General features: G+C 29.6%; 1 protein-coding gene across 5 annotated transcripts in view; it reads right to left on the bottom strand.

Moving 5' to 3' along the window:
- The window catches only part of LOC129939780 (elongation of very long chain fatty acids protein AAEL008004), a 168722-nt gene that overhangs the window by 38455 nt on the left and 103194 nt on the right, over positions 1-27073 (bottom strand). For all 5 annotated transcript variants that reach the window (XM_056047921.1, XM_056047917.1, XM_056047918.1 and 2 more), the window contains one exon: positions 6404-6477. In XM_056047921.1, the coding sequence (XP_055903896.1) occupies positions 6404-6461 (58 nt within the window). In that variant the 5' untranslated portion in view covers positions 6462-6477. The remainder of the gene's footprint in view (positions 1-6403; positions 6478-27073) is intronic.

The raw sequence follows: 27073 nt of genomic DNA, 5'->3' as shown, positions 1-27073 counted from the left end.
TATTTGCTTAAATCAATATTTATTGGAGGAAAGGTGTTTGTGTTTTGCAGACCTCAAAAAATGCTTCTAATGTCGAATAAATAACTACAATAATTCAGTTTTATTGAATTGTACATTCTCCAAAAACCCATAAAATGTTTCAGAATTAATAGCTTACAAATTGTTCAATAAAAGCTATCCAGAACTTCTATAACTCTAAAAACATTAGCAACATCGGAACAAAAATATCCATTGTATAGAACTTTAACCAAGCTTTAAGTGAGCCATCTCCATTAGAGACATGTACTTTTGAATTATAAATCAAAGTCGGCCAAGCGTTACACAATCCATAACAATGAACCTCAAGCTCTCAACTATAAAAAAAAATCATCGGGGAAGCGCGTGAGTGATGCAACTGGAGATCTGTGTTTCATAAAATTTTCCATTCTGCCATTCTGGAGGTATTTAGAGCTTTACGAACCCATCCCCTTTTGACATAATTTCAATCTATTGCGACTATATTATCACACCTTTATGGCACGTACCTCTTACCTATACAACTACTTATTACACTGTCATATAGTAGAAAAACTTAAACCATATAATTTTGTTGTCATTTCTGTAGGTATTCCAATAATTAAATAGCCTTATAAATAGATGTAGACTATTCCAACTTATATAGTTAAGCCTCAGATATTCATATGAATGTAATATTCATTAAATATGCTAGACTCAGACAGATGATGAATGGAATTGTTTCAGTTGGGCGGTTAATTGTAGCATATTAATGAAATAAGAAAAAACTAATTTGAATTGGTTGATTCCTTTGATTATTTTATGATTCAGTTGAGGTTTTAATTTAGAATGATATTCAGACAGAAGCTTTACAAATGTTTATATCAAAGCAAACAAATTCCAGATTAACAAAGGATAATCATCATCATTTATCATATTTATGTATTTTCCTTAACACGTTGTTGAGTCTTATAAAGATGAAGAGATTTGAAAGTTCTGAATAAATATTGCATATATTGAACTTATAGTGTTTGATGATTGCTTATGTAGTTCAATGAACCGGCAAAAATATTCATCATCCAGTGCTGGATTAACTTTTTTGTAATGAAAAGATATTAGCTTATTAAATTAGTATGTTTCATATGAACCCGCCTTGGTAATTATCATGTCTTAAATGAGAATGGGAGCGTCCAATTTTTCCGGAGATTCTGTTAGCAGAATGGCCTCATTTATTTCAGCTTGGAATGGTTTTTACTGGTGGCTCATCAATATTCATTTATCAATTTGTTTTGATTTGTGATGATAGCCAAAAAATTGTTTGATTAATTCACGGTAAAATTTCGAAATTTCGGTAAATCAATTAATATCAATCGTTTAAAAGACGTATCTTGCTTAAACGTTTAGAATTCATTTGATCATGAGAGATGTAAAAACGTCTTGTAGAATAAGAACCTGCATTTGATTTTTATGATCAAAGTCCGGCAATGTGCAATGTGTGGTTATGGTTATGGTTGTCGAAAACTTAGCAGAAATGTTTTGTTTGTTTATCCCTTCCTTATCTGAAGTGTAATTTATTAAATAAAAATCACTGAAGTAGATAATCAATCAAGAATCAAAAGTGTAAGTTTGTATAAGAGTTTAAGTGTGGTTAATTAAGCTGTTCTCAATTTATAAGAATTTCTCAAAAAAAAAACTTAATGAATCAAGTCATTCAAAAATCATTCAACTTATGTTATCTTCAAAAAGTGGGAAGTGGTAAATCTTTGTTTTTTTTTTTAGCACAAGTTCTTTTAGGAAGTGCATTGGGGTTCAATATTTTGTAAATTTTGGCAGATTATTTATTTAGATTGTAAGATTTATCTTTTGTTGTTATTGACATCTTATATAAGAAACGTATATGAATCACTTAATTTTTTAAACAAAGTTGTTTAAATAATATGTTTTACACTTCTGTGTAGCTTCTTGTGAAGCATTTTGTCATGGGCAGCCTACGTATTTTCCAATATGAGTACAAGGGGCATTTATCAAATGTGCAGTGATATTGATTAATTAAAATTAAGATGCCTCTATTATATTGCAACGAGATGTTTAAAAAGCACCAAAAAGATTAAAAAATATTTGAAATTTCTGCTGTGTGTGTAGAAGGTCTAATAATATTAAAATAACATTGGTTTTTTGTAATCAAAGCTCAAAATTTAGCTGAAAACATACTCGAGGTATCTTTATATAGAAGATTTAAAAATTGAATCACAAAAAAATGATGACAGACACTTGGCTGTTTTGGATTTAAAACTTCTATTTGAATTGTGATGTAATTTAATGTTCGTCACTTTAGAATAATTTGTATTGGTACTTCTCAACTACAGATTACGAATTAATTTATGGGCCAAAAAACAGGATCTTAAATCAAATCTCTTAATTTTTGTAGGCTTTCCAAAAATACAAGGATTTTGTTTTTACGGTTTGGTTATCACCTAATTTTTGTATGTTTTTGTAGTAAATATTTTATGTCAGAATCAAGCAATAGAATGCTGCTGTACATAGACTTTTTGGACTATGTGTATATAAAAAGAAATAATTATGAAGCCAATGCATTTATTTATCCTCAAGATTTTTGAATCGATTTCTTTTGTATTCGTATTTGTATTTTGTATTTATTAATGAGAATTTCACATTAAGATTAGAATCTTATTATAAGTGAAGGCTTTACAATATTTTAGAATATTCGAAAATGTTTAATAAAGCAAAATATACATACTAATTATTTAGTTTTAAGTTTATGTTAATAGAATTTAAAAATATTCATTTTTACTCTTTTTGCTTAAGTATTACTGGCCAAGTGTTTAAAAAGACGGGTTTTCAATGTGTTCGCGTTAATGATGCTTGTGATCGTTGTTGGTAAAGTGTTCCATAATTGAGTGGCATGGACAAAAAAACTACGCTGTGATTGAAGGCAATAAAATCTGGGTTGAATTAGGACCTCGGTTCTAAGTGAACTTCCAAAAACTAATCGGTTGTACAGGTACTCAGGTTAACGAGACTGCATTATTACATGTAAATGGATAAATGACCTAAATTTAAGAGATTATCGAAAGTCAAACCCAATTATTTGTTTTAAGTAAATAGAAATATGCTCGAAATATCTTTTATTGACGATGTATCTTGCAAGATTGTTGTAAATGACATTAAGTTTTCGCCTTGTTGAGGAGTCAACACAACAAAAAACTTTACATCCGTACAACAAAATGGGTAGCAGGAGTGCTTTGACAAAGCAACATCTTTGTTTTGACAGAAACATACTTTTGGGTTGACCATTATAGGTGCAAAGCACTATATAGTTTACTATTGTAGTAGCTGCATGATGAGTCCAAGTTAGTTGAAAATTATCCCCAGGTTCCTGTGGCACTTCTGCAGGTACTGCAAGATATGACGACAACTGGCTTCCCACAGCCACACATTGCTGACGATCGGTAAAGTATTAGTGCAAAAGTTTTACTGCATAAGAAGAAAAACCGAAATCATCTCTAAGCTTTTTACAAAGTGTAAAGTGATCATCCGTGCCAAACGCTTTGGAAAAGTCCAACAACGTTAAAAAACTAGCACAATTAGTGTCCATCGATCTTCGAATATCATCTCCAACAAGTAGAAGAGCAGGGTTGCAACTGCTGCTTTCTTAAAAACCTGATTGGTTTGAATATAAAAGGCGATTTGTATTTAGGTATGCTTGGATTTGTTTTAAAATCGACTTTTCGAAAACTTTTGACAGGTATTTCAATATAGCAATAGACCATGGTATTCAGGGTTAGCAGAGTTTTTTGTCTTAAGATTTGGAAGTATCTTGGCATTTTCCATAGTCTTGGATACTCGCAAGTACATAATATAGTGTTGAATGAATTATAGAGTTATAAATTTTAGGCTTTGAGGCAGAACAATTTTCAAAAATTTAGGATTTACTTCATTTATCCCCACCGCGTTCGACTTAATAGATAAAATAGCATCTACTATATCTTCTTCGGTGAAATGAATAAAGTAAAAACATTGTCCAGAATCATTAGCATTTTCAATCGAATTAAAATGCTCTGAGTCTTGAGTACTTAATTTATTATTTGTTGAAGGATCGGATATAGACACAAACTGTCTCTATGAGTCGTTTACCATTACCTAGTTTTCGAAAATGTTTCCATACATTTTTTCCGGATTGGTTATCAGGATTCAATACATTTGTATTGTACTGTCGTTTGGCTGTTTTGATACAAAGCACAACTAAATTAAGGAGAGAACGAAATCTTTCATAAAACACATCAAGTTTAAAGCGCTTCCAACGACTATAGATAAGATTTCGTTTTTGAATGAAATCAGCTATAGATCTATTCAGTCAAGGCGAAGAGCTACAAGCAATCCTTTTGAACTTAAGAGGGACATGACGACAATAGAGCTCATACAAATAACCCTGCAGAAACTCTACCTGTTGGTTTATAGACTGCATTTGATAAACTTCTTTCCACGTTATATTCTCAACGTCATATTGCAGATTCTCATAGTCAATCGCCTGAAAACCCCTATAACTTATAATAGTTTCTGCTAAATCAAATTGTATATCGTAGGTTAAATATATTAAGTGATGTTTAGAGAAACCTGACGCGGAAAGTTGGTTGTAAAATAGACTTTTTTCGGCATTTTCAAGAAGAGTATTCTGTTTATTATTTTTTCCTTTACAAATTTACTAACATAGTTGACAAAAATTGTAATACAGAGTTTTCTAATAAGAAGTATCATTTCGAATTAATTGTTTGTTTTTCACTTTTGAAGATGTCAGTTTTTGAAATTTGACAAGTTATAAGGAGGACATTTAAGAAAATTGAACCATGAAATTGATTAAATTTATAACAACATTTTGCAGTTGCAGTTCACAAAGCTAAAGCTGACTGGTGAAAAAATGTTAACTGTTGGGACAAGTTTTTGCTGTACAAATTCTACCGAAATTAGAAATCAGTGTCTACGTCAGAAAGTCTACGTCCAATTTATGGTCGTCATAAACATCCTAGCAAATCAACAATTGAGCGTCTAGTGGAAAATTTGAATCTACAGGCACAGTGCAAAATGTTTCCGTGCCAGTGAGACAAAAAAGTGCCCATAGTGTGGAGAATATTGCTGCCGCTGAGACTTCAGTTGCAGGAAGCTCAAATTATACTCTCACGCGTCATTCTCAAACGTTGGGCATTTCAAGAACTAAATCCGCTTGGCCGCTTGAAGCAACAGATTGAAAATAATTCGGATTTTCATGGAAAAATCATCTTCTGCGATGAGGGTCATTTCTGGCTGAATGGCTTCGTCAATAAACAAAACACGCGGCATTGGTCAGGCAGAAATCCACACGTACTCCATGAGTCATTATTGCATCCCGAAAAAAATACGGTTTGGTGTAGTTTATGGGTCGTCATTGGGATAAGCTTCGTACGATTATCGAACGAATAAAAGCTCATTGATATCGAAAACAGTTTTTGTCTTATTTAAAAAAAAACTTTTGTAGGATTAAATTTAAAAAAGGAATATCTTAAAAAACATGACGTTATAAAAATGTTTAAATTCAATAATTTCTTGTTTTCAAGATTATTAATTCAAAAATTTATTTTAGGGGTTATTTGTTCGACAAATTTTACCAGGAGTCGAAAACATAATTTTTGTAAGAGTGCAATTATTCTGATATAGTATAATTTTTAATTGTAAAATATTAGAGGTGACACATTTTTGTTTATTATTTTTTTTATTTTCTGTTAATTGAAAACAACAATTCGGTAACATGAAAATTAAGTATTTTTATTTTGTTAAGCTCAATTCTTTGTAAATTTTACAATAATAGTCAGTTGAATTTTTTACATGATGGTCTTATCCCTTCAGGGTCAAGATTTCTATGTTTTTTAAAATGTTTTCAATTCATTAACTTCATTGACCTAATTTCTTGGATATGCCTAAGGTTTATTTTTAAAAATACTCGTATTGGAAACATACCAAATTTTATTGATTAATATTAAAAACAAACTATTCAAAACAACGTTAAGCTTATTATAACCAAAAAAAAAATACAAGAACAAAAAAGAAAAAAACAAAATTGATGTAAACACACAGTTAAATAAGGTCATTAACCAGACAATAGATTTTACCTACTGACCAACATAGCTTTACTACATAAAATAGAAATAGTATACTTCTTGATTCTTTCATAAAATCTGACATTGACATTGACATTATACCTCAATCATGTTTTTTTCTTCATTAAAATTCAAGAATGAAGATTCATAGGTATCTAAAACCTATCTATCAGGGTCAGAATTCAGAATGTACTAGAGTATGATAATGATAAATTATGAATTTATGATAATTTAAAATTAATAAAAATCTATAAACTTACCACCATATGAGTCCATGTATCTTTGCATGCTATCAATATATTTCATTATTAAGGCCATTGTGCTTTATTTTATTCTGAAAAAAAAAAAAAAATAACACAAAAATTAACAACTTGAAAAATTAAATACATAAAAAAAGTTGTTGGTAATTAGAAAATAATCATATGACTACAAATATTATACATCAATACCCCATAAAATTATTTAGTAATAAAACTATAATCAACCAATCTACAGGTGTCTTCATAAAATAGAATTAACGTCTAATCGTATTTTATAAAAAAATATCTGATATTAAGTAGACATCAGGTGTACGCTACCCAGTTTATTAGATTAAACAGCAACTTGTATTTTATTTGGTAAGAACTAAATTATTTTGATAATCTTAAATTTTGAATTGTTTGCTGATGATATCTTATCAAACATATGAACAAATATTGACTGATGAGTTGATGGCAGACCATGGATTATCATAAAAATTAAAAGTTGATTTTACTTCCGTTTTTTGCTTTTCCATAAGAGTAAAGGTCGTTATTTTGCCTTTTTTTACACTTATTGTAGCTTAATGCAAAACATTCTAGTTTGAAATTTAAGCAAATTTGAAATAAAAACTTTTTTTTTTGTTTGACACATTTTTTCAAATAAATTATACAAACATTTTATTTTTATTTGATTGAGCTTGAGTTATAAATGATTAAAACCATGTGAACTTATTTTTGCTCTTAGATATGTACATACATACATATGTATGTACATAATCTAAATATTTGTATTTGATTGAAGCAATTCAGGTCACAAATGTTTTTTTTTTGGGTTTGCACAATCAATTGTTCTATTGAAAATAAAATGGTATCGAATTTCAGTCAAATTTCATACCTAATATCTTAAGAGCTAAGAGAGAAGTCGAAGAAATTCTATCACGTTTATGTTCTCTTATTTTGAATTGTACGTCATATGAAAAATATATAAAATTTTCGATACATTTTATGAAATTAAATAAATTCTTAGTGCATAAAAATGAAGCCTAAGATCAACAGGGTATTCCAAAAACGGTGCCTTTGTGACATTAAATAAAGTAAGTAAAGTAAATAATTTAATTTTATTGTTGAGAGAAGGGTGCCTTCTTCTTTTACGTAAGTTTAATACTTCAAGGTAGGTATCTTCATTGATGAAAGTGTTGCGATAACATCATCAATCAAAAGCCAGGCCAAATTGGCCACACGATTACGGTTGCAGCACCATATCCTTTCGGTTACCAATGTGAGCAAAAAAAGCGGTCAGTAAACTTTTCTTTCAAATTATGATTGTCGTAAAACTTTTATAGCCAGATTTTCTAACTGTCAATAAATTGACTTTTTAATGACTTCGAAATTAATATACCATGTCAAGTTTTTGAAATATTACTTTTAAAAATTCGAAAAACACGTGCATAAGGGTTTTTGTGGCTGTCTAAATTTATGAAGTAGTTTTTTTAAATGAAATCCGTGATGGTTTTCAAAACAATATAATCCTTTTCTTCAAGATTGAGTTGAAATATGTACATATATTATTACATTTAATGTTCAAAAAATCTTCATAACATTTAAGATTTATCATGTCTTACATAAAGGAACTCTAAAGCATTTATGATAAAACGGTTTTCTACAAAAAAAAAGTAAGTTTAGTTCTTTTAACGAATCTGTTGTCTAAATAATTCTTGAACAAATAGTTAAATTAAAGTTTTTATTAAAAACCAGCTCTAAAAATGTACTTTGAAACTATGAAGTATTAAATTCAAAGTTTGCTAAAAGCTTCATAGAGAGTCAAATAAAGACTCATATCTAATGAGAATTTTCAGAGACAAAGTAAGATTTAAATTGTATCTAGAAGAGAAAAATTTTTATTTGTAATTTGTTAACAGGTATTTTGAGTTATAGTAGCCTATAAAATACCGTTTTCGGTTGGGGACACATTTTAAAAACCTGATGTGATAGACAAATTTAAAGGTAAGATTCGAAGTAAGGACATCTTAATCATGTAAATTATTAATAATAATGTGACCATTGTCATTAAACAGTGACCCATTCACCGTCAAGTTACGACAGTCTCATTTTTGAATAAATAGGACCACAGCCAAAAAATTTTACACAACAGTGACAGGTTAAGGATGGAAATGCTTCTCAACTAAAATTCTCCATTTAACGAACTATAAATATGAGAGCAAAAAAAACCTCTTACCTCTACATGGGCGATAAGAAGTCGACAAACCTGGGATTTCGATAGAACTTCAAACAAAAGCAACAATAAGTTGTTCTTGAGCAACATCACCAACTTGTTGTAACAGTTCAAACTTGTAATCAAATTTTACAATTCCGACCTGGAAGGTACTTTCCGACGGTTGCCATTTTGAAAGTAATGGCGTTGTTTTTACTTTTAAAATGTCAGAAGATGACAGCTTCTTAAATACCGGGTTATTCAAAATTAAACCTATGACTTTTATTTAAACAATTCATATCTAGAACCAATGGAAAAGCAGCCGGATCGAATGGTATTCATGTGAATTTTTTTTAAATATTGGACTGTCATGCTCAAAGAACACCTTATAAAACTTTTTAATACAGTTTTGGAGTGAGAATCGTCGCCAGATGAATTTCGAGATGCTATTATATTTCCAATCCACAAAAAAAGAGCGTTGGTTGATGCAGCTAACTACAGAGGGATTTCCTTTTTAAATGCATCTTACAAGACGCGTTTTGTTAGTTGGATTGATACCGGAAACTTGCTGATGGAGCTCCAGGCTAGATTCAGACTAAGATACTCAGCAATAGATAGAGTTTTCATATTCAGGAGCTTGGCGGACAATTTTTTGAAGCAAATTAAAAAGCTGTATGTATTTTTTATCGATTTTAAAGCAGCTTTTGATACAATCGAAAGAGGTGCACTATTCTATAAGCTGTATAGTCTTTTGATTTCATTGAAGTTTGGTCGCGTTCTTGAGCGGAACAAGGGCGGCTGTATTGACAGGTGAAGAACTCTCGGACTGGTTTGAAACCTCATCGGGAGTGAGACAAGGTTGTACATTAAGCCCCTGCCTTGTTTTCATTAATCATTGATTACCTTTTAGACTACCTGCCGGGTGGAGTGGATTTCGCAAGGATGCCTATTAAGGCATTTCTGTTCTAAGATGATATAGTCATGTTTGCGCAATCACCGGAAACTCTACAGCTCATAATTAACAGTGTTTACCAGCATTGTCAGCAATGGAATGTAATAGTAAATAAAGATAAATCCAAGGTTATGGTTGTTAAAAGTGGTGGTGGACATAATGCAACAAATGAAAAATGGGGCTATAATCCCGAAAATATTGAATGTGTGCGAGAAAACAAATACCTTGGCATTACTGTTACAAATAATTTAAATATGGATGAACACTTTAAGGAGAAATGATTAAGGCAAAAACTGCTATTAATATGACCTGGAAAAAATGCTTCATGAATAAGTGTATAACACATAGTAGCAAGTTTAAAGTATTTGAAGCAGAAGCTGAGAGCATACTTTTATATGGATCGCAGGTATGGGGATGTAAAAAGAACAATTCGGTTGAAAAACTCCTAACGCACTTTATAGAAAGAATATTTCATTTGCCGAAAAATAAGTCAAACTACGTAATAATGCTGGAAACCGGGGTCTTCCCTTTGTTTATAAAAACATTAAAGTTGCAAGCGGACTTCTTGGTTAACGTTTTTTAAAATGAATGATTCGCAGGTCATGAAAAAAGTGGCCATAAAAGCCATACAAGATCAAAGCAGTTGGTATCGAGTGTGGCAAGTTCTTGCTGAGGAATATCAAATTAATTTGAATTTACCCATCGAGGATTTAACAAGCGCTAAAAACATCTTGTCATTTTAAAGGTTGATGAGAAATGTAGAGCTGAATATATTGCTAATGCTTCTTATTCCTTGTACAGAACAATTAACAGCAGATTAAATCACAACCTTGCAGAAAACAACTATTTTAAGGATTCCAATAATGTCCGTGTGATTTCTAAGATGGTCAGACTACGTAGTGAACTAATACATATATGTATTTAAATTTTATTCCACACAGACCTGACTTACCCCTAGAGTGTAATATGTGCAACCTATCAGAAAGAGAGGATATTGTCCAACTTCTGGGAAAATGCCCCATTCTCAGAGAAATCAGAAGGAATTTATTTGCAAAAGACTTTCTATCGGAAGATCAAGTGATAAGTTTATTGAATGAAATCGATGTTGTCAATCTTTACGAATTTTGCAAAACTGCGCTTAGAAGTGCGAACGAAATTTTTTGATTGTGTTTTATTCACTGTTATTTTAATTATTTGTAATCTATTATGAACTGTTTTTAGTTAAACAATATTATAAATACCTTTTTTAATATTTAAAAGTAATTACATATATTGAGGGCTTTTAACATTCATTGTGTTTTGTTGTCAATCTGGCAGACGGCAATTGCCATGCTATAATGATTTTTGTAAACAGTTTTGGTGTGTAATGTAAATTTTACTTTAATTCAATAAAATCTTTATCTGTATATCCATCTATCTAGAACCAATCATTCTCTCAAAGGTTTGAAAATCATTAAAATGTATTAATAGAGAATTTTAATGTTTAACTGCTTTTGCATTTATTGTCTTTTTAGAGAAAAATCAAATATATTCAAAAAATATTTCGCTGACAATATAGATAATAATTATTGTTAAGTCACGTTAGGCTTAAAGGCACGAATTTGATTTAAAAAAAGACTTCAAAGTTCTCCAATAACTATAAAACTTACTATTTTTTAATTATTTAGTTATTTTTCATAGCTATATAAACATAGATATATATTAGAAATACACGAAGATATCTCTATAAACGTTTATGGACTGATAAAAATATTCTGGTATATCATTTTGAACTTTGCTCTATAAATAATAACATAAAAAAAAAAAATAATGAGAATGACAAAGTTTTATAGGTTTCCAATTAATCACTTTGTTGACAATAAGAAAAATTGTTTAACCTTTCAATAAATTACGAGTATCCGTTAGGTTCTTGTTCATTAATGGAATATTATGTATTACTTTTTCTTTTTAATTCATGGAGATAGCGTTTTATGGATGATGAATAAAGACTATTTTGATATCGGTACTTGCTTTTACCTGTCGGATTGAGATTTAATTGAGATAAAGACTAACCTTTAGGGATATAAATCTTTCTTGGATCATAAAATTCACAAACAAAAATATAACCAAAAATTAAGTTCATATAATTTATAATTTTAAAATGGGCACTAAAGATTTTTGCTAATTGTCCAAAAGGGTATTATTTTTGAAACTTCATATAACAGTGTTCTGTTTGAATCAAAATTTGTATTAAATTGTGGTGACAGAAAGAAAATAAAAATCCGTGAAAAATCCATTATCCAATGACAAGAAGTCTATTTTCCATAAATTATTTAATGATTATTTTAATAATCTTTAAAATATAATATTCAAAATTATGTTCATTCATATTTTGACATTGATTAACTATTTATATTTTATTTAACCTATAAACAGATCATTGACATTATTTTCAAAACGCTCATTTTAATATTGTACAAAATAAGATAAACACAAAAAGAAAACAATAATTAATTATAATAATTAATTGTAAGTCAAAAAAATAACTAAAAATAAAATTAACCTTGAAGATTAATTAAAAACTCATCTCGTGTCAGTGATTTCCTCTTTTCCTCTTTATTTTTTTTTCTTGTTGCTGTTGTTGTATTTTCTTTGTTGTGCATTGAAAATGCCTTCAAATAAGTTGTCCTTTATTGTAACCACAAAGACCACGTGCTTTGCAGAATCAGAAAAATAGGGTGTACATTTTGAATTTCAATAAAAATTGTTTTCAAAATCATAATTTTGACATTAAGGGCCCAATATTCGTGTTGCAATTATTTTGTAGTTTTCTAGCTATCTCCAAGCTTTAATCCTTAGATAACAGTTTGTGAAAAAAAAATCGAAACAAACAAACCTCAATCTAATGAACACACTTTTTTAATAGAAATGTCAAAAAATAAGAATTTATTTGATTTTACCAAATTAAGGAAGATATTCTAAGGGTTTAATTTCGTTTAGAGATAATAAGGTGATTAAATCTTCATAATGTAGCCAGATATTAAAATAACTCTAAGAGTTTTCTGAAACATTCAAAATTGCATGCAATAAAATAAAGGTTCTATTTTGAATAGCTAGATTTCGACCGATGTCACATTTGGTGTCATCATCTTTAGACATTTGACAGCTGAAAACAAAGCCATTTATAAAAATGAGAGGATAAATCCTTCAACAATGCTTTGAAATTATTGAGATTCACTACAAATATGATGAGAAATTTGAAGTCCCTGTTCGTAAAACTAAAACATATTTTGGTCATCTTGTTGGCAAAAGTGAAACTGATGAAAAATTTAGTGAAGTGGAGAATCAATAACGAATGCGGCACCCAACAAGAACAACCGAAAATATTGTTGCTGTAGACGGTACCTAGAGCTGAAAAAACTGAGGTCTGTTGATTAATCGTCGATCTTTGTAATTAGGTATTTGAAAGGCTAAAATATTTAGGCTTTAAAAGTTAAGTTAACATAAGAATTGGTAGATATTATGGTAGATGACGTTTAGTTTTTAAAAAATGTCAAAGCCACTGTATAGCATTTTGGAATGTGGCACACAAGCAACGAAATAATCTCAATTTTGTACAAAAATATTCCTGGCCGTTTTATTTCTCAACGGTTAAAAACAACAATGTAAGCCATTGATATGAAGTCGAACGCATGATAGCTATAATCTCCACTGGTTAAGACGTTTTTTTAGTAGCTTGTGCGGGGCAGGTGAAAGTTTCGGTTCACGGTACGGGTTTAAAGGTGTCAAACAGGCCTTAGACTTTTTTTCTTTTGAAACACGTGAGCCATAAGGTCTATGCCGATGCTCCACAAAATTCTAAAAAATAATTATGACCCTTAACTAAGTTCTTGATAATTTTGAGCTAGTATTTCTTTCTCTTAAATTTGTATAAAAACAATAAAATTGATCATTTTCAAAAGTTAAGAATTATTTATATAATCCCGATTCATTAAAAAATTCTTGATCTATGGCTTAAATCTTCTAACTTAGTAACAACAAAGACTACTATTGAAGATATTGAAAAAGGTCACATTTTTTTCTTTGTGACAAAAATTATAGGTTCCATTTTTGGGGCCTTATTTCGTTGTTAAAAAAAGAAGATCAAACACCCTGTATACCTTGGATGTTCATGTTGTAACCATTTATGAGGCAGACAACGCCACACCACAAATAGACTAAATAATAGCAAATGTTTAATTAGATAAATGCTATATTTTACTATCACTCATTTTTTGTTGGCGCGGTGTCAACAATAGCACACACACAATACACAACCCCTTTAGACTTAAGTGGCATAATATAGAAGCCTCATGCATATACATAGAATAAGTATCTATAGGTTATTAGGTAGATAAATAGGTAAAGCTACTTTCAGACTCACTTAGTCTGTAACATAATGAATGTAAAGTACATAATATATGTTTTGAAATGAGGTATAAAACAACAACAACAACAAAAAACGTCACATTATTATTGTAGGTTTTCAAAGAGATAGTCTAGAATACGTCAGCTTGAAATAGGTAGGTTGTGTTTACTTTTGTTTTGAAAAAACACTATAACAATAAATAACTATATAAATTATCGTAGGCCGAATTGAACATCATAGTTTGTAATTAAAATCAACCGTCACATAAATAGTGAACACAATTTGGTCTACGTAAATTATATATCTAGTACCAACCTAACTTATAATGCAAGTTTTTGAATGACAAATTTGTTTTATTCTAGGACTAAAAGTGCATATGGAACTATTGATGCACTTGTTATTAAGATGTGACATTGAATTCTCTTGAGTGACATGTGACGGTAATAACACAAAATGCTCACAAGTATACAGTAGATAAATAGGTACATATCTAATAATTAAAGGTTAATTTTTGTTAAGCAACAATGCCATAAATGACTTTCTACATATTCCTCGGTTTCTAAGTGCACTGCAAGTTGAACAATAATGATGTACATTTGAGCGAGTCTAGTGTGAATTAAATTCTTTGTTAAGAGATTGATTTTGTTTGCATTGATGGTTTTGGTCGTTAGTTTATATATAATCACACCTTTTAATAAAAATGACTGAGCTGATGAACCCCTTAACAAGTTTCTTCCCAGTGGTCGAAAGAATTATCAGTTGTTGAGATATTTGGGGGCAAATAAATTTTTCACTACGTTTATTTGTTACAATAAAAGAACCATTGACAATTTTTTCAAATCCGTCTATGCACATCTTAATGTTGTTATCAGCCAGTTTTTTTAGAACATAACAAAAAAATATGATAAGTCTTAATATGATGGGAGACCCCGATGCAAGTAAGTCTCAAGTAATTTATTAAAGTATTCCACATTCTTGATGTGCTGTTCAAACACTTTATCACTGCAATAAATCAAATCTGACTTTATTTGAATTTGTGCTTAAAATAGTTTAAAAAGAAGGTAATTTTAGCTTAATGACTCGTTTTATAAATAGGTTCTGAAGAATTTTTAAAACTACACTAATATAAACATTCTTTGGATAAAACTAAATTTAAAAGTATAAATACAACCCATAGTGTAAATTAAATTTAAACAAATGGTGTTATTTTAACACATTTGTGAACATTTTCACAGAAAATAATAATTTATTATTATTTACTACACCTTCCTATATACTCGTATACGAACGGCTGTTTTCACAATTTTGCACTCCTCATATGATGCATTTTTGGCAAAGCTATTTGCGTTAATTTTTTTGATTACCTCATGTGTTTATGTATAATGATAATGCGCTTATTATAAATAGAATTTTTTGTTTTGTATTTTAAAATATTTAATTTTTAAATTGAAGAAAAATGAAAGAGTGCAGGTGTGTAGCAAGCTTAATAAATGTGACGTAAAGAATTTACATCTGATTTATGTTAATAAATTGTAGCTGCATATAAGTACAAACGAAATTATTATTCTTTTGTAAAAAAAAACAAACTATAAAAAAAAGTAAATAAAATAAATTGTAATTTCTGAAAATTTATAAACTAATAGAAGATGGATTTGTGATCAGAATATATTTATAATGGTTACCAGCTTTAAGTTCTGTCTTTAAGAATTTGCTTTGATTTGGAAACTGATTTAATACTTCAAAAATGTATAGGAAACAATTTTTTAAAAATTCTGTTCTTTTTGAAGTTTCAAATAACTTTGTTTTTATTTTTTTCGAATGATACCTAATTAATTAACAACATTAAAAAATAAATAAATTGGGTGGCGCAACAGTCGGTTTGAGAAATAGGGCCTTGTGACTGACAACTGTTAACCATTCCTGTGTGCGAGTAATGTTGTCAGGGATGGAAGGGACCTACAGTTTTAAGCCGAATCCGAACGGCAAATTTGAGATAGCACTTTTCATGACAAGAATTACTTTAGGAGAATTGGTCAATTCCTCGCAAGAGGCAGTACCCGTAAAAAAACTTTAGGTGGCATAGGCAGGGATCGAACCCAAGACCTCTAGCATGACAGTCACGGGTACTAAACTATTGCCAATTTTTTTAATATCTGACTTAATTGAAGCGATAAAAAAAAACTTTTAATAATAATACTACTTAAGAAATAAGACCCAGTTATTGTTCAATTGTGATCTAGAGTTCTATAAGGTTAAGTTTAAGGACCAATACTTTTTAAGGTATTTAATAGATCTTTGTATAGTATAAACACTAGTATTAGATAAGTTTTTAAAAACTTATTGGCACTTAAAAAATTATCCACTCTTACTAAATAATCTGGGTCAAATAAAAATGAATTTTGGATTTTTTAAATTGAATAAGGTTAAGAGTTGTAAGATCGGTTTTCCACCTTATTTATTTATTTTTATTTATTATTATAGCTAAAATTGGTTTAAGTACTTAAAAATGTAGTTTCCAGATTTAAAAACGAGTACAAAGCTAAAAATTTGTAATGTTTGATGTCGGAATAAAACTGATTAGTCGTTGATTTGTTCTACTTATAAAATACAATATTTAACTCAAATTTTGTCTTTAAGTTCAGTTTTCATTTCTAAATGATGATATCGTATTCAATTAACAGCTGATTGTTTGTTTCACATTTCGGAACATAATAGTTTCTTTGTATTCCCACCTGTTAATGATCAACTCCAACCACAAATGCATGATTTTAATCAGGAAATTTGTTCTCCAATGACAGAATTATTCACTTCTAATACCATCAAATTTCACACTTAGAAGATAGTATTTAACTTGTTTTATAAATAACAAAGTAATGTTTGCATCCTGATAAAATAGTGGAGTCTATTAAATATCCGACATGAGGAAACAGTATACAAATTTTTAAATGCGGTTATTCGATATACCGGTATAGAAACTTGGTTTACAAATTTTCCATGTTGAATATAATAATCAATAATTCTAAAATTAAGATAACCTGATCTTTTAAAAAGCATGTTTAGAACTTAATAAGAATACATACATATATCATACCACATATTTTCTTCAGAAAACTTTTTTGCAAAACCGATAGTGGGTTGAATTTTGTTATAATATGAACCTTCCTAACAAGAAATTCCATAATCTTGTTTCGAATGAAAAATGTTATCATATATTTAAGTAGCAGTTTGAAAGAGCAAATTTTTCGTTAAAAGAAGTCGTTTCAAAGAGTACACCGAAAATATTGTCTAAAATTGTCTTTTTGGTTATGGAAAACTAATTCTGGAATCAATTATTAATCCCAAATGCTTAAATTCAGTAACTATTTCTAAATGTTATGGAAATAACCATAATATTCCAAGGGCAGTTTAAAATCTTAAATTTTAGAAACTAAATAGCATTGAAAAAGAGATCAGATTAAGAATCTTTTGGCCAGACAAACTGAAAAACAGTATCTTGATCTTAGAAGTACTTATCAATTTGAACTCTGCAAACCAGATTCTTCACAAGCTGAGATCCCAATTTATATCAAATATAGGTTTTAGATTACTATCAGGACCAACAACATCTGCAAAGGCTGTCAGAGAAGGCTTAAATGGCAAACTGAATAAAGAATCATTATGTACCAAAAAAAAGTATTGGTCCTAAAACTGAACCTTGTGGAACACTAAAATGTAATGTATTTATATCACTCCTAATGCCATCCATTGAATCTTTGAGCTCTTATATTAAATAGGATCTTGACCAATCACTAATCAACATTGAAACTCAGCATTTTCAAGTTTGCTCATGAATATATTGTTATTAATCATGTAAAAGGCTTTTGATATGTCAACAAACAAATCGGCTGTATTTTTTTCTGTCTTTTTTTCTGACTTACAAATATTTAAGGACATAAATATTACAACTCATCTTCGGTTGATTTAACGCTTTAAGACCCAAACTAAACATCACGACGAATAGGAATTTTCTTATTTAATTGAACATAATTTTGTTTTTAAATTCTCAGTGTTGTTGCGTTTTAAAGACTTTTTTCTTAGTTTGTTTTTTTGCTTCAATTTTTTGAGCAAACTTTATGTAAACCACGGTTTCAAACGCTTATTAGACTTTTTCGAAATAACATCAAAGGAAGAATCAGAAATTTGTCTTTAAAGGATATCAATAAATATGTCATACGATTCGGGGAGTAGTTTCTGAGCAAATACTTTCTTGTCCTATATAAATAACAATTCCAGTCATGGAATTATCAGTTATTTTGAGAACAAAACACAGGAACTGAAATAACCATAAAATGTTTTAAAATTTTGTTTTTGTTTAAAAGTCAAGTTAAGTCTCAAGAAATGAAATTTTATGTTAAGTGTTAAGGACCTGTTTTCTATTTTATGAAATGAATTGTTCAATTTTAGACATATTTTCGGAATTAACGAAATTAGTGATTTATAAACGTCTTGCATGAAAAATTAATTTTGTTTTAAATTTTATCACAAGTTAAAAGTCTTCTTAATTTAGTTTTAGTGAAATGAAAATTAATTTTTACCAATTTTTGGGTAGTTTTTATAAAAATACTGACAGACCAATTCTATTTTGTTTTTTTTTTTTACATGAAGTTTTTCAAGAGGCAGCATTTTCTTTTTTGTAAAATATTCGAAGTGACAAAATTACTTTTTTCAGTTGTTTATTTTTTCATTCATAAGAAACCTGTCGGTTGATTTTTTAAATTCGTACCAACTCTTTATGGAATCACAATGTGTGATATGAAATTTAATTATTTTCAATACTATAATTTTATTAAATGTTTGATTGTATACTGTGTCAAGTCCTTTTAGTGTAAACTTCGCTCATTATTTAAAAAATATCATAAGAAAATTGATAAGGGTTATAATGGAAAGTTATATACTAACGTTAATATTTTCCTATGTTTGTTATGTTCATAAAATTTTTAAAGTAAGTGCATATATTTTTTAAAAATCATTTTATATAACACTTGGGAAACAAAATAATATCCGTTTTATGTCATAAATTTGCAAAGTCAATCAACTAATTTTGCTTTCCGATTTTTTTTATTCAAAAACCAAAAGAAAAACAAAATTAAAATAATAACAAGAAACGATGACAAGAAAAGTTATGCAAAGTCAACATAATATCATATGTCAGCTTATATATGTACGTATATATACATATATGTACTCTTAACTAAAGTGTCTATATGCAAAGTAGGGCTTTAGTCACATAAAAGTGCTCGTGCGTCTGATACCCCCTCTCTTATTTTTTGTATCATCTTAAAAAAGCATAATAATCAGAACCAAAAAATTATACGAAATTTAAAACCGAAAGTGAAATACTTTACCAGCCTTTAAAATACTTCGAAAAAAGGGAATAACCTTTTTATTGTTGTAAGCTTGTTTTTTTTAATGTATACAAAATGCATTTTAGATAGAAAAATAAGTATTTATCAAAAAAAGAACATAAAAACTCGTGTGACATACTTTTGAATGGAACGAACTTTTTATTAATGAATTTTGATTATCACATCAATGAATGATATAAAAATAAATAAGAAAAAGAAAACAAAAGTTATGTGACAAAGAAAGAGAAAGGTAATACCAAACCGGAGTTGGTCTTAAAGATATCCAAGATATTGATATAAATTCAGAATTCACATTGGACTGTGACATTCCAAAACACTGGTAGACAAAGTTTTCTTTCTTTCAATTAAATTGCACTTTTTTAAGAGGTTTTAATAGACTTAGTCTAAATCCGGCTCCAAAATCACCCTTTCAAGTCAAATTTTATTTTTTTAATAAGTTTCAAAGAAATGCTGGGTTATTAATGTTCAAACGGTTTTCATCAGAAGGAGGCAAAACAGTTTAAAAGTTATTATTTTTTTGAAACAAGCCTGTCTCTCATCCCATCTCAGAGAAGTTGCCCTCGATGCTGTTCCACACCGATAGTTGGCCATTGCTGTTGTTATCACATTGCTGTTGTCATCCACAATCGATACTTATAGGTTATCCCTGACAACTCCGCTTACAGGTCAAGCTTATTTTTTTCACAGTTGGAAGGGCCTTTTCTTGAGATCTCTTACTCTTAACGGTCTTTTCTTGAGTAGCCAAACGATTATTGTACTCGTCACTAACCTTTAGATTTTTTATTTTGTCTTCAAAGTCCTTCTCAGGAATTATTCTTGACACTTTTGTCAAGAATGAAGGTATCTCTATTAATATGGTTCAAATAGCTCTGCTATGGCTGGCTTTGCTACCCGAGGCTTTGGTTTGGTGGATCGATTAAGGAAGCACAGGAGTAATATAGCTGGTACTTGCTATGCTCCCTGATGAATTTGAATGCATCACAAAATCGGAAGTTCCAGTGCTATGAATACTCCCCGTTATGGTCTTCTGGCTGGAGGACAAAAGTTCAAAAGTATTGTGAGATAGGTCTATAGAGGGGGAATGTGAATAAATGACCCGTTTTCCAAGGTAAGGCAAGAAAATAAGACGAACCATTTCAAAGCGTCCGAAATATAATAATCCAAAATAATTCGAAAAATTGTGTATCTTGTATTAATGAAATTGTCAAGCTCCTAAAAAAACATAAAATACAAGTTTTTTATGTTTAAATTGTCATCGATATGTGAGGAACATCAATAAAAAGTTACTGAGTGCATGGAGATTTGTTCCTTAGCCATACTTCAAGAATGTTGAATGCTTTACTAAACTGTTTTCCTCTCTTTTAGATATTTAAAACAACAAGAATTTTTTGGTATATCCTCTTAAACTCTTTTCTTCCGAACATTAAAATGTATTTCTAACGTTTTTCGTGTTCTTACAAGTAAATTGTAAAAAGAGAACCATTTAAACTTAACAACATAAAGCTGTTCTTTAATTGCTAATTTCATTTAAAAAATATTCCCTTTTTGGGTCAACCAGCCCAATCATTCATCCGTTTGGAGTAAGAATAAGTCTTAAAACCTGGGTGTGGTTCTCTTCGTCTCTACAAATTTAAAAACAAAGCTCACAATTATTATTCTTCGGGAAAATTCACACTTATTTATCTCCGATAGAAAATAAACCACAAAAGTTGTTGTGAGCATGAACAGTGGACAGAGGGGGCAAAACACTCTAAAAGCATCAATGAATTAAACAATTTTTCTATATATCAATTGACCATCACTTAAAATCTTGCTGGGGTCACAAATCCTTTTGACCTAGTTTAGCTTTTGGGGTGATGGGTTGGTTTGGGGTTTTTTATATTGAAGCAACAATTTGATGAAAGAAAAAATCTCTTTGTCAGCTTTAGAAGTTAGATAGACATTCGTGCTTATTTCATTTCCACTTAGTTTTCTGTTCATTTTTTGATGTTACGCAGTTGCAATAAATTTCCAAATAAATTTTATAGCTTTTGCAATCGAATTTCTTTTTTTGTTTTTATTATTTGCATTTATGGGGATCAATATCACATTAATTTCAGTTGTATTATCCTTAATTTTTCCTATGAAAATGACAGAGACAAAAAATCTAAAGAGAGAGAATGGAAAAGGTATAAATAGGGTGGTTTTTCTTTATGTATAAATTATTGCACGTGCAACAAAAAAAAAATAAAAACTCTCTGCACACCATTATCAAATTACTAACACCTGCTTTTTAATAAAAAGGATATTCTACATTAAAGCACACAACACCACCAATGACCTGAGATTGTCATTTCATTGACCTCTTTTCGTAGAAAACCTACTCACCTACACACACATCCATACAAAAAAGGATATTTATGTGTTTGTATTTGTATTTTTGTATATTTGAAGGCATTAAAGGAGAAAGGATATAAAGGACTTTAGCTTTGGTTGCAATTTTATTCTCTCTCTCTTTTGAATGAAAATGATATTGCGCTCTGTCGTATCCTCGTGTGTTCTGTTCTATGCTTAGGACGAGAAAAATATCAAAATAAGAGAAGTTTTAGGTAAGGTTTTTCTTTTTTGTTGCACTTCCACACGGTCGGTCCCACGCCAATCTTTGCCGTCATCGTCATTATAATACGTTAGTGGGTGAAATGGAGATTCATTCAAAATATGTGTGCAATGGAAATATTTTTAAAAAGGGTGACCATTTTGGTTTTTTTATATGAAGTTGCATTCGTATTAATATCCTGCTGCCTTTTTGATACAATTCTGCTGCAGTAGACACTCTTTCAAGAGTGCCCATCATTTTACTCTTGAACTTAATTTCGGATGGCCTATGAGTGTAGAGATTGTTTTTTTCTTTTCAGCCGTACATCAAGAATGTGAAATTCTTAAGCAACTCTGATTTTTCCTCAAATTTGTATAATCTTTTTTGGGAGAACAAAAAAAAAAGTCCAACGGTCAGTTTTTTATAAAAAAAATATTATTCAAAATTGTTAAGTTGATGTTTGACTTGAATATATAAAGAAAAGATGAAAGTATTGATTTAAAAATAATTGTACCTTTTGATTAGATTAGATAAGTTTTATTTACTTGCGATTATTTGTTCAATTTCATTAACAATCTTTAAAGCATGGTTTGGCCGTCTGCCTGATTGACATAGTTTTAACTGTATTAAACTTTTGTAATAATTAAGTTGCAGTTTTTTAACTAAAAATTTGTATCTCTAATTCTGCTTCTATAAATAAGTGCTGTTTTGGGAATATATAAACATTTTATACACATCTACTTCATTTAAGAGAGCTAAAGTTTCGTTTTCTAATAAAAAGTCTCTACCAAGTATATTTCTTCTAGTTTCTCTCAGGACTGGACACCTTCCGACAAAATGAAAAATATGCTCTCGTTCAGCAATGTTGCAAATATCACATAGCAGTGGAAGATCTTCGCGATGTGGAACTTAATTTATGTTAATCAGTTCACCTCTTAGCCGAAACATGTTGGAGATTTGCTCTACAGTATTTATGTCCTAGAAGTAGTTTCTTTTATTAAGATTATAATTTAGCCTGCTATAGATCATCCGATGAAGTGAGCTGGATTACTGTTCTGTGAACACATTTCTAAAATGTTCATCCAGACGCCTAATTACCTGGTACAGTGACGATATCCATGTACTCTGTTCACTGAGATTTAAATTTACACCTGTATCTTCTGCTAGCCCAATCCACTCTTTAAACCATCCTGTTTTGCTTTGTATCGCTTGTAAAGCTGCTTTTTTTGGTAAGCGATTGTTGAGTATATTCAGTACTTTCAGAATGTAATCAACTTGCTGCTTCAATTATGAAGAGTTGGGATAAGCCTGTTTCTTACATTTTCATTTAGATTGGGATACTGCATCGAAAACTTCATATTTTTTTTTTCCTCAAAAAGTTTTTCGTTGAGATGTTTTTCCATACTTAAGTTTTGGGTAAAAGTATTTGTATTCTTTCACTCTTTCTATGTTCTCATTGTTGAAGTAGCATTGTTAACTTGAGCTCAACCTTCCTTCACCTTTCTTCATAACCATCACTTTCGCCTTGTTCAGGTTCACTACCAAGCTCCATCGCCTACAGTATTCCGAAAGTCGATTTATCATAAGCTGTAAAAATTGTGGTTTTCGGTTCTTGGGACGAAGGACAAATATTGAAATTAAACTTATTTTATCATATGAAAAATATTGTTGCTAACTTTTAGTTAATTCTTAAAAAAAATATCGATGGATAACTTTTTTTAAAAAACGCGAAAACCTTCAAAAACAACAAAAAACCGATAAAAATTGTTTTCGACTTAAGTATTTTGAGAATAAAATAAAATTTTTGATTTTAAAATTTGTATCTTACACAAAATGTCATTATTAATATTTTATCAAGCTTTTAAAAAACCCTATAGAAAGGTACGGATGGGATGATATTATTTTCTATTATTATTATTATTGTTTTTATTTTTGAAATAACTCATTTTTTTAAATCAAAGAATTTTTATCAAAATTGAAATACTATTATTCCAGAAAGGGATAATAATCGAAAAATTGCTCATATTGGTGATTTTTGCTGAAAACGATAATTTTGGAACTATTTATGATTATGCTCAAAATATTTATTTGCTAAACAAATATTTTTGGGAGAATATCTCTGCTGATAAATCCAAAAATAAGCTGGTCTCTCTAACAAAGGTGATTGTTGCAAAAGAGTCAAAAGTGTGGAAACGGAATTGCAGTTCCGCTATGCGAGGCGTAACAGTTTTTGCTCTGTAGCCTAGCATGAGTGTACACTATACCTACAATTCTACACTACATACTTATGATATGGAGTTTATAAAAGCATTGATTTTCTCAAACCCTCTATACATTACGAGTATATTTAATAGGTACAGCTATATACATAATTATTCTACTTTACTCTATGGAATAGCAGCTCAGCAATACTCTACTGCATACAAATTCTCAATGCATCGCAGAGACATCAAAAATCTCTTAATACTGTACACATTTTTGGAATATTTTTTTTTCTCTAAAATAACACTCCTAAAGATATAAGACGACATTTTGGCATCATTGATGTTCTGGAACTTTTCTGCAATAAATTCTCATCTTTTGTGAACATTAAGGATAATAGCTTAAACTGTCCAGAAATGTATGGAAACAAAATTGCACTGTGACCATTTTGACATTAAACCAGGAAAATCAATAAACACTCGTAGCTAAAAAAGTTTTGTAAATTCCTTTTCTTTTTTTAATGGTGGCGTCAAGTCAAGTTTGTTGTTTTAAATTTGTATATATTTTGAAAATCAATAATACTGCAGTCAGAATGTCTTGAACTCATGTGTTTTAAGAATTCATAATCAGGAATGCAAGAATAATGTTGAGGAAATAATGACTAACAACAAAAAGCTTAAGTTTTGTAATAAAAATAATAATGATAAGAAAAATATTCCATTGCATTCATTTGCACTGACTGACAATTGCATATTTACGAGAATTATTATTGTTATAGTCGTTGGCCTTCTCAAAGACGTGGGAATATTTAATTAATTAACAAATATGTGTATTTTGTTTTTGTATTTGTATTTAATTTAGTGCTATTATTATTTATGGTATAACTTATGGGTTGATAGGATAGTTATTAAAACTAGGTAAGATTATATTCTTGCTTCCGTATCTTAAAGTATATTTAACTTGGAGTTTTGTCCTCTAAAATAACTGTAGAGATATTTCATGATGCAAGATTTTTCATTTTCACCGCAGTTTCCTGTTTATTATGTTTTTATATAAAGTTGGAGGTATAAATGGAATTTTATTATTAAGTGAAATAGATACTTTGATTAAGAAGGCGATAACGTTTCAATTAATTAAAATTCTTATTTTAATGAACAATTGAAGGATCTCGAAGTTGTTTAACCTTTTTGTTGAACGATAAGCCTTGGGAGTCATTTTGTTTAAACAAAATTATGAAAAATTATTTTATTCTTGGTTATAAGAGTACCGTATCTCTTAACGCATCTTTTTAAATTACTAAAACATTACCAAAACTCACTTTTATGTTTTGATCTAATAGCGATATTAATTTTTAAAATTTCCCAATATATTAAGAGGTCCGAAAAATTTTCTTATGAAATATTAATTTAGAAAAAATCAAAAGCCGACAAATATTTTTGGAGCTACATTTCTAAATCTTAAATTAAAAGAAATATTTTTAAGCAAATTCTTTCGATATATGAGCAAGTTCGTCACTTCGAACTACGAATCAGTCGTGCATTTTGTTTTTTAATATATTTTAAAAACTTGATGTATTAAAGTTGTTTAGACAACAGATTCGTTACAAGAACATAACTTACTTTCAAGCCGTTTTGCTTTTTCCATTAAAAGTGTTTAAGCATAAATGGTTTAGCATTTCATTCAAAGTTTTTTTTTTTAACGCAAATTTAACAACTTATAAAGATTTGCCGAATTTCAAATGAAATAATAAAAATATTTTAACTCAATATTGAAGAAAGGTATTATAAATTTCAAAAATCATCACAGATTATATTGAATAATTTTATTTCAACGAAGATAACATCAAATAGCATTAAATACGTTGTTTTTTAAATCTTAAAAAGTAATATCTCAAAATGCTACTATTTTTCATACCTTTTAAAGTTGTTAGAAATATTAAATATTGTTAGAAATATATTAAGAGGTCTGATGAAGTAAACACACTACGTCACAAATCTGCTGTTAGGGATAGTATCGCTGCTATTGGTCTGAATATTTATTTGATAGAGTTTTTCAGCAAGCTCTTTTATGGCAAATACGTGCATTTGGTATTGAAGAATCTCTTCTTTGTTGATCTTTTTTTATTTCAAGCAGTATTGGACGCGTTAAAAATAAATGCTAGCGTGCCCCAGGGCTCAGTTTTGTCTCCTACACTCTTCTTGTTTTTATAAATGATCGCTTGTCGTAAGCTTCTCCTCCTAATTGTTTTAATATTTTGATTCTTCTCCTTCAGATGAGGACTATAAACGGCAGGGTATGATAAGCTCTTCAAATTTTGATCTTGACTGCATTGTGTAATGGAAAATCAAAACCTTGTAAAATTTAATGAATCAAAAACTAAATGCTGTCTACTACCACAAAAGGAAAACTTTCCCCCAATGCTACTATCCATGGATGGTACTTTTGTCGAGGAGACTGAACAGCTTTCAGTTATAGTTGTGTGGATCACCATCAGTTGAGTGATTGCATATTTAACATTGCCAAAAATGCTGTTAAGTATTTAGGTTTTCTCTGGCAGTTAAAGAATTTTTAGTTTTTTCTGATCTGCCTATAGTTTATAAGACTTTTATTCGTCTGAAACTCCCGTGTAATTTTCATATTTTCGCTGCAGTCCCTATAATGCACTTAATTCTTTTCAACAGAATTGAATTGTTTTTAAAAAGAATGCTCTATTGAAATACTTTCGTCCCCTCAAACAATTCAACCGTAATACCTATACTCTTAACTTTGGATGTATTGTAAAGTACAAGGATTGAGATTCTTTCTTAAGGCATACTACACGAATGTGGAATGTTTTACTAGGCTCAATATTTATCACTCATTTAAATGTGTAGACATTCAAAACCTTTCTTATTCTATCCTTCTTTTCTTATTGTTCACACTGTGTTCAATCATTATAAGAGTATGAATAACCCCTTG

The sequence above is a fragment of the Eupeodes corollae genome, chromosome 1 (genome assembly GCF_945859685.1).
Source record: "Eupeodes corollae chromosome 1, idEupCoro1.1, whole genome shotgun sequence".
Classification (NCBI taxonomy): domain Eukaryota; kingdom Metazoa; phylum Arthropoda; class Insecta; order Diptera; family Syrphidae; genus Eupeodes; species Eupeodes corollae.
Note: the sequence above shows the minus strand (reverse complement) of the source record. Positions and strands in the feature narration are given on the sequence as shown.